This window comes from Schistocerca cancellata, chromosome 2 (genome assembly GCF_023864275.1).
Source record: "Schistocerca cancellata isolate TAMUIC-IGC-003103 chromosome 2, iqSchCanc2.1, whole genome shotgun sequence".
In the NCBI taxonomy this organism is placed as follows: Eukaryota; Metazoa; Arthropoda; class Insecta; order Orthoptera; family Acrididae; genus Schistocerca; species Schistocerca cancellata.
In genome coordinates this window covers 233,412,287-233,426,262 of record NC_064627.1, presented here as the reverse complement: position 1 = coordinate 233,426,262, position 13,976 = coordinate 233,412,287, and the positions used below count along the sequence as shown (strand labels likewise).

Below are 13,976 nucleotides of genomic sequence, written 5' to 3'. Positions count from 1 at the left end.
TGTCCTTAGGTTAGTTAGGTTTAAGTAGTTCTAAGTCCTAGGGGACTTATGACCTAAGATGTTGAGTCCCATAGTGCTCAGAGCCATTTGAACCATTTTTTTCTCAGCATAAAAAGCGCGAATACGTTCGCAGACCAAAGTTTTTGGGAAAATACGTAAAGGCGCTGAGCAAGGTAGATTGAGGAAGCTGGTACCCCACTTTTCAGTCTGAGCCTTTAAGCCAGGAGCATATTCGGCTACTCTGTCCTCCGATAGGAGCATATTTCCGAACGTCCACTTCCGCTGGTCCACTGATGTTTATTTTCTGTATGCCGTGAAGTCGTCTTGTGAAACTCTGGAAGTCCTTACGAGTAACGTTGCGTGAGGTCGACACCTTCGCCAGCATGTTTTAACTGTAATATTAAATCACCTTAAAATTTGTGAACACGGTAAAAATTGTCCACCAAACGTATTTTTAGGAAAGCACCATTTAATTTCATCTGCTTTTTATATTTTAAACTTATTTGCCGCGGGTCGAAACCTTCCTCAAAGTTTTGCTATTTTTCGACTTTGTGCCTCTCTGATGGAACCGCTGCTTGTGTAGAATCTCTTCGCCTGAGAGGCTCGTGGTGCGAATGTTGTCCACGATGCGGCCTGTGACGGGCAGCCACGGGAGTCTTCAGTTAGCACCGGCACGAGGAAGCTGGCGAGCGGGGCCACGTGCTGGGAGCAGCCCGTGTATGTGCCGGAAAACGACTTCGCCGCACCTGCAGTGATAGCGCGGAGTAGTTGTAGTTGAGAGTCGTTGTTTGGAAAGCTGTAATTTGGAAAGGAATTCTCTTTTTGCATGCAAGAGCGCTTTCGTTGCACAATACTGGCGTTTGCCAGAAGGAGACAGCAACGCTTGGAGGTCTGTGCAGTCTTCACTATACTGTCGCGGCGCTCTGGTTGCATTTACACACGAGTACTGGATAAATCCACGTGGAGCTGAATAACTTTATTATTGAGTATTTGCCCATCTGTGTGTTGTTAGTCTTGCTAAATATTATAACTGAATCTGCTCCCGTGGGGCTCCTGTAGTTCCATTATTTCGTGAGTGGTCATTTGTTTGTTTTAACTGTTCCTGTTACAAGGTTGCCATTGAGTTTGCCCTGTTGGGGGCCATTATTTTTTACGCATGTGTGGGACCGGTGGTACCTGATTTGTTTCATTTAATGTACTACCAGGAAGAGTGCGCAAGGGTGACGAGTGAAATAAAATATGATTGCAAGATTGTTGTTGTTGTTCTGGTCTTCAGTCCTGAGACTGGTTTGATGCAGCTCTCCATGCTACTCTATCCTGTGCAAGCTTCTTCATCTCCCAGTACCTACTGCAACCTACATCCTTCTGAATCTGCTTAGTGTATTCATCTCTTGGTCTCCCCCTACGATTTTTACCTTCCACGCTGCCCTCCAATACTAAATTGGTGATCCCTTGATGCCTCAGAACATGTCCTACCAACCGATCCCTTCTTCTGGTCAAGTTGTGCCACAAACTTCTCTCCTCCCCAATCCTATTCAATACTTCCTCATTAGTTATGTGATCTACCCATCTAATCTTCAACATTCTTCTGTAGCACCACATTTCGAAAGCTTATATTCTCTTCTTGTCCAAACTATTTACCGTCCATGTTTCACTTCCATACATGGCTACACTCCATACAAATACTTTCAGAAACAACTTCCTGACACTTAAATCTATACTCGATGTTAACAAATTTCTCTTCTTCAGAAACGCTTTCCTTGCCATTGCCAGTCTACATTTTATATCCTCTGTACTTTGACCATCATCAGTTATTTTGCTCCCCAAATAGCAAAACTACTTTACTACTTTAAGTGTCTCATTTCCTAATCTAATACCCTCATCATCACCCGACTTAATTCGACTACATTCCATTATCTTCGTTTTGCTTTTGTTGATGTTCATCTTATATCCTCCCTTCAAGACACCATCCATTCCGTTCAACTGCTCTTCCAAGTCCTTTGCTGTCTCTGACAGAATTACAATGTCATCGGCGAACCTCAACGTTTTTATTTCTTCTCCATGGAATTTTTCTTTTGTTTCCTTTACTGCTTGCTCAATATACAGATTGAATAATATCGGGGAGAGGCTACAACCCTGTCTCACTCCCTTCCCAACCTCTGCTTCCCTTTCATGCATTGCAAGATTACGCCTTTGAAAACCCACTGAGGTAGCGGTGGATGAATTCTAATGCTGTAGATTTGTTCCTGAGTTAAGTAATTACCTTTGTATCTAAGCAGTTCACGTCTCTTAATTTCATCTGAAGGAGTCTTTCATCTAAACTTGTTTTGAAATTGTTCGGGAATTCTGTGCAGTAAATGAGAAAATTTTTAATTGTAGCACAAGAAAACCTGCTGTGTACAAAACTTGTGATAATGGGTCCCACTGTAATTTGTTGTGTATTTCAAGGGCTTTACTAAACTGGATTTATCAGAATGTTGTTGCTGTCTGTTTGTTATTATAAATTTGTTTAAGATACCATTGGGGATTTTAAATTTTTTATCACAAGTAGTTATCGAACTTGAGTTGAAACTTTTGCTTTGGGGTCAAATTATGGGTATTTTACCCTTGATGTTGGATCAGTGTAAATATCATCAATTAAGAGTCAGTCTTGTAATGGTTACCCCTTAAAAGAAGAAAAAAATAAAAGGGGTAGGACAATATGTTTTTAATAACTGTTGAATAAGAATTGTTTTTTAGTCAAATTTGTTTTAGAGGACGTCTGAATTAATGTTAGCCCGGCACCTTACCACTCCTTCACAGCTCCTACTTAACCGAAGCTTATTAAATGTGTAGAACCACTGCCTGGAAAGCGGTTTTATCCGCTGATACGCCTCACCTTCGTGGGGAATTGAAATAACAATTTTAAAATTTTACGTGTCGTTTATTTTTCCGGCTCAATGGAAATTCATTTCGATTTGATTAGTTTTGATCACACTAGATAATTTCCAGATCTATGTAGTTACGAAAGAAATTCGTCGTATCTAAGCAAAAACTACGCATAAGAATTCTGCATATAGGTTCTGCGCAGACACTACATAAATCCGAGGATGATGGAGTGTGGACCAAGCTAGTCATATTATAAAAGAAATGTGCAGCCGAGACGGAAAAATAAACGATACATAAAAACAATTTTAAATATCGACGCAATTGCCGAATTCTTGCACAGCGAATACGTCGTCTATAGTGAAAACTGAAAGGAGAACTTATCGCTGCAGTCAGAAGTCTTGGGTTGGGTTGTTTTTGGGGAAGAGACCAGACAGCGAGGTCATCGGTCTCATCGGATTAGGGAAGGATGAGGAAGGAAGCCGGCCGTGCCCTTTCAAAGGAACCATCCCGGCATTTGTCTGGAGCGATTTAGGGAAATCACGGAAAACCTAAAGCAGGATGTCCGGACGCGGCATTGAACCGTCGTCCTCCCGAACGCGAGTCCAGTGTGCTAGCCACCATGGAACTAAATAAAGGCAATTTGTTTCTTGCCATACGCGTTTCGCTTCTTTTATTTGGGAAGCATCATCAGTGGCCTGAAATACATATTTCTTTTATACATACAATAAATGTATTATGTGATAGATATAATATTGTGCTATATTACTTTCTGTCGTGTTTTTCTCTTACTTTCAGGTTAGAAGCAACTTTTGTAGCACAAGTTCCTTATTGTGAATGTATCGTTCGGTGTTACTTAACGATTTCCAGCGCAGTCAACCCATGTGTGTGGTCTTGGAGATGAATTTGTTAGCGTTCATACTCCAGGTGGCCGATTTCTGGTGTTGTTTCATCCAAATTTTTCACATCGTATATTCCACTTTCACATCCATTTGATAATCAACAGCCGGTCGCGGTGACCTAGCGGTTCTAGGCGCTTCAGTCCGGAACCGCGCTACTGCTACGGTCGTAGGTTCGAATCCTGCCTCGGGCATGGATGTGTGTGATGTCCTTAGGTTAGTTAGGTTTAAGTAGTTTTAAGTCTAGGGGACTGATGATCTCAGATGTAAAGTCCCATAGTGCTTAGAGCCATTTGAATTTGATAATCAACATATGTGTGTTTTCGGTGTGTTGTGTTGGCAAAATGGCTCCGAGCACTATGGGACTTAACATCTGAGGTTCAAATGGTTCAAATGGCTCTGAGCACTATGGGACTTAACTTCTGAGGTCATCAGTCCCCTAGAACTTAGAACTACTTAAACCTAACTAACCTAAGGACATCACACACATCCATGCCCGAGGCAGGATTCGAACCTGCGACCGTAGCGGTCGCGCAGTTCCAGACTGAAGTGCCTAGAACCGCTCGGCCACACCGGCCGGCTTTGTGTTGCCAACTGTTGTGTGCTTGTCTGTCTTTTGTTTCTATTGTGTTTGATGTTCTTCATTTGTTCTCTCTCTCTCTCTCTCTCTCTCTCTCTCTCTCTCTCTCTCTCTCTCTCTCTCTGTGTGTGTGTGTGTGTGTGTGTGTGTGTGATTGTGCACGCGCGCGCGAATGTGTACCTTTTATTAAATTTGTGTGTGTGTTTGTATTTTGGTGTGTGCAAATTTTTTTTGTATGTTTGTAATTTGCTGTGTGCATATATATATATGCGTTTGGGTGTAATTTTCTGTGTGCAAATGTTTATATGTTGGTGTTTGTGTATTTTACTGTGTGAAAATATATTTCTTTTTCAGACCACTGATGATGCTTCCCAAATAAAAGAAGCGAAACGCGTACGGCAAGACACAAACTGCCTTCATTTAGTTGCATAGACGGTACATACAAACCCGAATATAGAGCAACTAAAGGAAAAGACGGAAGACAGATAAAAATAACGAAACCATATACATATTTGAGAACTGTGAACATTTACAAGAAAAGCCAACAGCTGTTCTCGTTGAGATCTCGAGTTGTGCCAGCACGAGCAGATCAACAATGTGAAACGGAAGGAGCTCTTAGAGTCGCACGTGGTATTTACGTATTTTTCGCCAGTTTGCGACAGCACCGAACTCGTCGGTTTTTGGATCGCGCAGCACTAGCTAGTAATAGCGGCGAGCTGCAGGAGCCGTACCTCCATGGCGATGGTGGAGTAGGGCACCTCGTCGCTGTCGAACTCCCAGCCCCGGGAGCAGGGCCGCGTCGGCCAGGCGGGGTCTGCCGCCTGCACAGTGGACAGGTTGAGCGCCGCCCAGTCCAGCGCGTATTCGCGGCACTTGGAGAAGCCGCCAGACTCGGCCGGCGGGATCGCCAGCGCCTTCCTGCAACAGGGAGCGGCAGGCCGTCCAACACCACTGCTCTCTTGTGGATGCACTGGCTGACAGAAAATCGGCAGTCAGCGCTACTTTGTACACGTACAAATCATCTACATCTACATCTACATACATACACTGAGCGAGGTGGCGCAGTGGTTAGCACACTGGACTCGCATTCGGGAGGACGACGGTTCAATCCCGCGTCCGGCCATCCTGATTTAGGTTTTCCTTGATTTCCCTAAATCGCTCCAGGCAAATGCCGGGATGGTTCCTTTGAAAGGGCACGGCCGACTTCCTTCCCCGTCCTTCCGTAATCCGATGAGACCGATGACCTCGCTGTTTGGTCTCTTCCCCCAAACAACCCAACCCAACATCTACATACATACTCCGCAATCCACCATACGGTGTGTGGCGGAGGGTACCTCGTACCACGACTAGCATCTTCTCTCGCTGTTCCACTCCCAAACAGAACGAGGGAAAAATGACTGCCTTATCTTATCTTTGTGGTCTTTCCGCGAAATGTAAGTTGGCAGCAGTAAAATTGTACTGCAGTCAGCTTCAAATGCTGGTTCTCCAAATTTCCTCAGCAGCGATTCACGAAAAGAACGCCTCCTTTTCTCTAGAGACTCCCACCCGAGTTCCTGAAGCATTTCTGTAACACTCGCGTGATGATCAAACCTACCAGTAACAAATCTAGCAGCCCGCCTCTGAATTGCTTCTATGTTCTCCCTCAATCCGACCTGATAGGGATCCCAAACGCTCGAGTAGTACTCAAGAATAGGTCGTATTAGTGTTTTATAAGCGGTCTCCTTTACAGGTGAACCACATCTTCCCAAAACTCCACCGATGAAGCGAAGACGACTATACGCCTTCCCCACAACAACCATTACATGCTTGTCCCACTTCATATCGCTCTGCAATATTACTCCCAAATATTTAATCGACGTGACTGTGTCAAGCGCTACACTACTAATGGAGTATTCAAACATTACAGGATACTTTTTCCTATTCATCTGCATTAATTTATATTTATCTCTATTTAGAGTTAGCTGCCATTCTGTACACCAATCACAAATCCTGTCCAAGTCATCTTGTATCCTCCTACAGTCACTCAACGACGACACCTTCCCGTACACCACAGTATCATCAGCAAACAGCCGCACATTGCTATCCACCCTATACAAAAGATCATTTATGTAGATAGAAAACAACAGTGGACTTAACGTCCGATGAACACTCACCATCGAGGACAACGTACTGCGTTCTATTACTTAAGAAGTCCTCGAGCCACTCACATACTTGGCAACCAATCCCATGTGCTCGTACCTTAGGAGTCTGCAGTGGGGCACCGAGTCAAATGCTTTCCGGAAGTCAAGGAATATGACATCCGTCTGATACCCTTCATCCGTGGTTCGCAAGATATCAAGTGAAAAAAGGGCGAGTTGCGTGTCGCAGGAGCGATGCTTTCTAAAGCCGTGCTGATGGATGGACAACAACTTCTCTGTCTGAAGGAAATTCATTATATTCGAACTGAGAATATGTTCGAGAATCCTGCAACAAACCGATGTTTATTGGTCTGTAATTTTGAGGATCCGTCCTTCTACCCTTCTTAAATACAGGCGTCACCTGCGCTTTTTTCCAGTCGCTCGGGACTTTACGTTGGGCAAGAGATTCGCGTTAAATGCAAGCTAAGTAAGGAAGCCAATGCAGTACAGTACTCTCTGTAAAACCGAATTGGGATCCCATCGATGGTTATGTAAATTATTAGAGCTACAATTCTCCGTGACAACTAGAACCGCCACCATGGTGTATTGGCGTTAACCGCGTCTAGATTTGCTGCCACGACTGGCAGGATGTAGAAGGGGCGTGTACAGCGTCAGGCTCGAGTCCTCAGTACGAGGGACCACATACGCGTGTGAGACAGCGTTGTCAGCATCTGACACGAGTTTGGAAGGAGCCTCATTTGGTTTTCGATTTCATCAGCTAACCGAATCGAGTAACGCCCAGATTTGTGGAACATTTGGATGCGACAGTGGTCTGACGTTGGACAGTCTGGGAACGTGAGGGTAGCATGCTACTAGTCAACATTCCAGTCGATCAAGTGAGACCACCACAAGGGAGGATCGCCGTATTGTGCGCCATCGTGACCCCTTCACATCTGCACCAGCCATCTGAGATCAAGTAATAGACTCCCAACGATGTTCTGTGTCATATCGCACCATTCGTCGGAGGTAGCAGCTTCCAGAGCAGGGAATAACTATCCCATGGGTAGACTGCAGTTAACACCTCGATACAAACGGCTGTGTTTGAAGTGGTGTCACGATCAGGAAGCATGGGATGCTGATGAATGGCGTCACATTGCCTTCAGCGATGAATCGCAGTTCAGCACTACCCCAGACGAGTATCGTCGCCGAGTATGACATCGATCGGGGAAGAGGTTACGTTCTTCCACTGGTTTTGAGACGCACAATGATAATACTGTTAGCGTCATGCTGTGGGGAGCCATCAAGTATGAATTCAGATCACTGCTGGTAGTGATTGGGGAGGGGGGGGGGAGGCGGGAAGGGGAACTTCGTTGGCACAACGGTACGTCACACACACCCTGTATCCTCATATGTCACCTCTCACGTGACAGTATCGTGGTGCTATTTTTCAATTGGATAATGTTTATCCACACATTGCACATGTCTCTATGAACTATCTGCATGATACTGAGGTACTTTCACAAGCTGCGACATCGTCACGAAAAACACAGTGACCCGTATATGTAATAAGTTCCCTTTAATTTACGTCTATGGTCACAATGATTTTTGTTTAACAGATTACCGGTTTCGGTCTTTAATGACCATCATCAGATCTGTTTGATAAAAACAAAGTCCTAATGTACTGCAGCCATAGTGGCATCGTCAAATGTTAAATGCTGGTGCTGATTCCGCATTTAACATTTGACAATGTCGCTATGGCTGCAGTACATTAGGACTTTGTTTTTATGAAACAGATCTGATGATGATCATTAAAGACCGAAACCGGTAATCTGTTGAACAAAAAAGATTGTGACCATAGACGTAAATTAAAGAAAACTTAATACTGAGGTACTCCCGTGGCCGGGAAGATCCTCCGATCTGTTCCTTATAGAACATGTGTGGGAAGTCAGCTCTATACCATTGCCAGCATTCCAGGATCTCAAGTACCATTTACAACAGTTGTTGTCAGCTTACCTCAGGAGCGGATACAACAGCTTCTTAATCGGATCAGTGCTTGCATCAGGACAGAGAGGATGCAACGCCATACTAATAAGTGTGATTCTGCCAAGTTAGTCGTAAATTTGATGCGATATTGTAATCTATGAAGTAATGTCACATACCCTCTCGGCCGCCAAGTTTTGCTCCCTTCTGGGTACTTCGCTTTTTTTGTTAGGTAGTGTGGATTTTGATATTGAACTACAGCAGTGCGGATACAACAGAAATAAGACAGCAGGTCCACATATTTCCCTTGTGCTGTGTGCATATTGTTCATAACCGCTGTCTATATTTACTCTTCGACATGAAATGGTGGCCGGGAGTTCCCACTTGGGGAAGTTCATCCAACGAGTTGCAAGTTTTTTCAGCTGACGCCACACTGGGCGAGTTGCGTGTCGATGATGATGAGGCACGCTGCATGACAGGCAGATGCGCTGATCACTCAGCTACGGGGAATAAGGACAGAACGTACGAAAAACAAAGCTGCTAGGATATATACCTCTGCAAGTAATCCATGTGTTCACACGTATTGTTTCAAGGCAGTGCTTAGCTTTCTGGCAAGTAATACCTCATTTTCGATTCTTGCGAAGCTGCTGGTCCTGACTGTCTGTTAAAGGAAGGAAAGAATATTGGGGTAAAGGTCCCATCGACATTGGGGTCATTACAGACGGAGTATTAGCTCGGATGGTGCAAGGACAGGGAAAGAAATCGGCCTTGCGCTTTTAAAGGGACCATCCCGACATTTTCCTGGAGTGATTTAGGGAAATCACGGGAAACCTAAATCTGAATGGCCGGACGCGGATTGAACAGTCGTCCTCCCGAATGCGAGTCCAGTGTGCTAACCACCGCGCCACCTCACTCGCTCTGACAGTTTATTACACTGAATTGTTTCTTCAGGGACGTGTGCTTCTCTAGTTTTTAGATTCATTAACGTTCATACATAGTTTATACAGAAATGCAGAATTCTATAAGCAAACGACCCTGGTGTGTGGTAGAACAGATACATATCCATATTTTAAAATTATTTTTATTCATTGACATCACTTGTTGTCCTTGTGTCAATGTGCCAACATATTTTTATTTTACTACAATTTTCGATTTTATATTATCATGGCAATTATGGTTTCCTATGATAACTCATTTTAAAGCATGTATGTCATGTGATATATCTGTGATAATTTTCCTGCCGTTGATGATGACTCAGAACGGTAACAGATGGGAAAATAAAATTACATTGTTACAGAGAGCGGAGTGTTATGCATTTTTTTAAAAAAAAAATTGTGCATGCTGTCGACCATCGACTAAGTAAGACACTTTTATTCAGTTATAGTCAACTGTGTATTCTACAGTAGCGTAAAGACTATGTACTTAGATATAGAATCCGACTATAACAATTCTGTCCTTTTAGAAGGGATTTGAAACTGTAATTGGCTATCCTGCAATCAGCGTTCTTCGACACAGTTCTACAATATCTGTTGCCTTTATTTTCTCAGGTTCCTCATTTCCTCAACACTCGATTCCTCTTTTCTTTTCTAGAGATACGATATCCACGCTAAAACGCCCACTCTTTTTTCACAGCATTTCCGATCTTGTAGCGCATCCACGTTGGCATTCGTTTCTCCCTGTTTTTCCTGTCCAGTAAAACTATGTCCCGATCGTGGTCACCGGGTCGGGTGCATGACGCTTGACTTGGCTTGGAAGCTCTTCCCGCAGTTCTTCTTTTGTTTCCCTCGTTACTGCCGAGGCTACGCAACGTCAAGAAGATGACGATGATGACGTAAGTTCTTGGGCGCACGTCATCAGGGTCTTTAGTGCCTTTACGAAGATCTTTGGGACGAGTGAGAGAGTTAAAGGAAATCCATAAAAATGTCAACATGAGCCGGACCACATTCTTAAAAAACACAGCACTTACACACACACACACACACACACACACACACACACACACACACACACATTAAAACCGATTCTATGGTCTATTCTGAAAGAGTCAGTTAGGGAAAACACAATGAATGATGCAAAACAGTACAGCAGAAATTGCAGCTGGCTGATCACTGGACTAATAAAGGATGGGGAAGCTACTTTGCACCACACTAACATCTCCAACCTAAGAGGTTAGGGCTGAGCCTGGACAATTGACAAAATTTTTAAACAGTCGTCTCGTCATCCGCTAAAATAGAGGGCTGATGTCTACTTAAATCTATTGTTGCCCTCTCGTCAGAAAATAAAATTAACTGCTCTAGGATATGGGACACTACTATGTGTATGCCACTGGTGTCACCGATGAGCAGATCTTGACACCAGAGAAAAAAGTCATGCATATGGGGACTATGAACCGCACGGAGTCGAGTGAGTAGGAACTCGTCCAGCCTGTGCAACTGTAAATCTGTTAGTTTTTCCGGTGTCGAAGCACATGACTGACAGGTCCGTTCTGAAAAAAATGTATATACACAAACTTATCTTTATTTACAGTCCAGGCCTTTCCTCACACACTCTTCCATCCATGTAGCCCAGAACGCAAGGGCTGCACTATTGTTATTGCACTACTCTGTACAAGGTAACCTGTGCTTTAGTTTCTCAGAAAACACTAGCCACAACATGAAACTGACTTCTGTTTCTTTATGCGTGCATCCACTGTTTCGAGTGCTCTTCCAACTCCGACGTGGTTTGATGAATATACAGCTATTCCATAGCAACAAATTGGTGCGTAATATCAGTTGAATTTTTCAATACTATTCAGACGTTGAAGCTTCTTGGCAGATTAAAACTGTGTGCCACACCGAGACCCGAACTCGGAACCTTTGCCTTTCGCGGGCAAGTGCTCTACCAACTGAGCTACCCAAGCACGACTCCCGCCGCGTCCTCACAGCTTTACTTCTGCCAGTACCTCGTCTCCTACTTTCCAAACCTTACAGAAGCTCTCCTGCGAACCTTGCAGAACTAGAACTCCTGAAAGAAAGGATACTGCGGGGACATGGCTTAGCCACAGCCTGGGGGATGTTTCCAGAATGAGATTTTAACATTGCAGCGGAGTGTACGCTAAGCCATGTCTCCGCAATATCCTTTCTTTGAGGAATGCTAGTTCTGCAAGGTTCGCAGGAGAGCTTCTGTAAAGTTTGGAAGGTAGGAGACGAGGTACTGGCAGAAGTAAAGCTGTGAGGAAGGGGCGTAAGTCGTGCTTGGGTAGCTCAGTTGATACACCGGGTGCTGTTGGCTCTATCTCATGCCGGCACGGTAGCTCAGCGTGTTCGGTCAGAGGGTTTAGCTACCCCTCTGCAAAAAAAAAAAAAAAAAAAAAAAAAAAAAAAAAAAAAAAAAAAAAAAAAAAACCTGAGTGAACGATCAACCCGAACGGATGCCATCGGACGTCCGCCACGAACAAATTCAACGAACAATCTAGAACAAAATGACATAAAAAAAGTTTGTAGAGCACGTGCCCGCGAAAGGCAAAGGTCCCGAGTTCGAGTCTCGGTATGGCACACAGTTTTAATCTGCCAGGAAGTTTCATATTAGCACACACTCCGCTGCAGAGTGAAAATCTCATTCTGGTATTCAGACGTTGTTAATAAATTCGTTATCTAGAGTGCTTTTGCTTAATATTCAACAAATACGACACACTTTCTTTTTCTTTCTTTCGCTACTGCCTTTATCCCGCATTGTGCGCAGGGTCGGCAGGGTTATGTACGGATTTGGCATGGTTAAGTTAAGGGGTGGGCGGATATCCTTCCTGTCGCCACCCCATACCCCCCGGGACGGAATTAGTGAACCCCGGCTGTCTGCGTCTAGTGTAAACCGTGAAATAGTGTGAAAGTGTTTCAAATGTCTGAGAGTCGTGTAATTGAGGCGGGACGTGGGGACCAGCCCGGTATTCACCTAGGAGGATGTGGGAAACCGCCTAAAAACTACATCCAGGCTGGCCGGCACACCGGCCCTAGTCGTTAATCGCCCGGGCGGATTCGATCCGGGGCCGGCGCGCCTATCCGAGTCGAGGAAGCAGTGCGTTACCGCTCTAGGCTATCCTGGCGGGTTTCAACAAATACGACACACATCTTACACGAAGTGTTCTCGCAGGCAATCTGTTTCTGTAAGATTCGTGGTACAGTTGGATGTGATGTGCCTACGTTGTCAGCTATTTAATACACACAAGCTGCAGCTTGACCCGACCTCTAGCTACTTTCGCTCCAATTGATGCATGACAATCTGTCTCGACAGCGAGTTGTCAGCCCATTGGCGAACCTCACAGTGTCAAATTTGTGACTCATACGAGGCCTTCTTGTTTTCTATGTCAATGTGCTCATTTTCCTTTATTCCCAGGTGCTCAGGGACCCAGCAGAATACCGTCACCTTTCCAAGCCGTTGTATCAAGAGGAGAGAATCTTGTACAAGTTTTTGTCAAAAGAGGAGACACGTTTATCTAGGCAGGTCATCTGACTGCTTGGCACATAACGCGTGGGAAGTCGTGGTGGCGAGGCGGCAGGTAGGAAGGGGGAAGGGCAGCGTGGGTGCTCTTCCAGGCGCAGCAGACGGTGGAGAGGTGCTGGGCGTCTCCGCGTCTGATGCGAGGCGCGGGCTTAGCACGAGACCTTCAGCGCCGCTTCCGCGCTCCACCTGATTTTTGGGGCATCGACTGGCAGCCGGACACCAGCCGGCAGACGGCCCTCACTCCACAAAACCCTGTTTCATCGGCTTCGCATAAAACACACAGAAGCCGCGCAGGCGCCGCCCTTTGTTTGGCAGCTCAGCTCGCGGTATCTGTTTCACAACGGGGCAGTCGCCAGCTGCCACAATGGCCGCCCGGGACTCGCTAATGGCGAGAGGTCACGATCCGCTGACGCCTCTGAATGGCCGCGCGCAGCCACGGCGGGGCTGGGCTGCGGGCTGCAGCAGCAGTCCGCAGTCTCCTGTTAGCCCCGTCTAAACAGTCCGGCTACAAAGATCGGGCCGCTGCCGTACTCAAACATCGGAAGTGACACCCTGTCCAGTGTGCGTCCTGCTCCTCACAAGGGAACTTCCCAATCGCACCCCCTCAGATTTAGTTATAAGTTGGCACAGTGGATAGGCCTAGAAAAACTGAACACAGATCAATCGAGAACACAGGAAGAAGTTGTGTGGAACTATGAAAAAAAAATAAGCAAAATATACAAACTGAGTAGTCCATGCGCAAGATAGGCAACATCAAGGGTAATTTGAGCTCAGGAGCGCCGTGGTTCCGTGGTTAGCGTGAGCAGCTGCGGCACGAAAGGTTCTTGCTTCAAGTCTTCCCTCGAGTGAGAAGTTTACTTCCTTTATTTTCGCAAAGTTATGATCTGTCCGTTCGTTCATTGACGTCTCTGTTCACTGTAATAAGTTTAGTGTCTGTGTTTTGCGACCGCACCGCAAAACCGTGCGATTAGTAGACGAAAGGACGTGCCTCTCCAATGGGAACCGAAAACATTTGATCGTAAGGTCATAGGTCAACCGATTCCTCCACAGGAAAACACG

General features: G+C 45.3%; 1 protein-coding gene across 1 annotated transcript in view; it reads right to left on the bottom strand.

Annotated features, from left to right (window-relative positions):
- Positions 1-13,976, bottom strand: part of LOC126161559 (organic cation transporter protein-like) — a 169,328-nt gene that overhangs the window by 95,390 nt on the left and 59,962 nt on the right. The window contains exon 2 of the mRNA XM_049917497.1: positions 5,076-5,262. Within this exon, the coding sequence (XP_049773454.1) occupies positions 5,076-5,262 (187 nt within the window). The remainder of the gene's footprint in view (positions 1-5,075; positions 5,263-13,976) is intronic.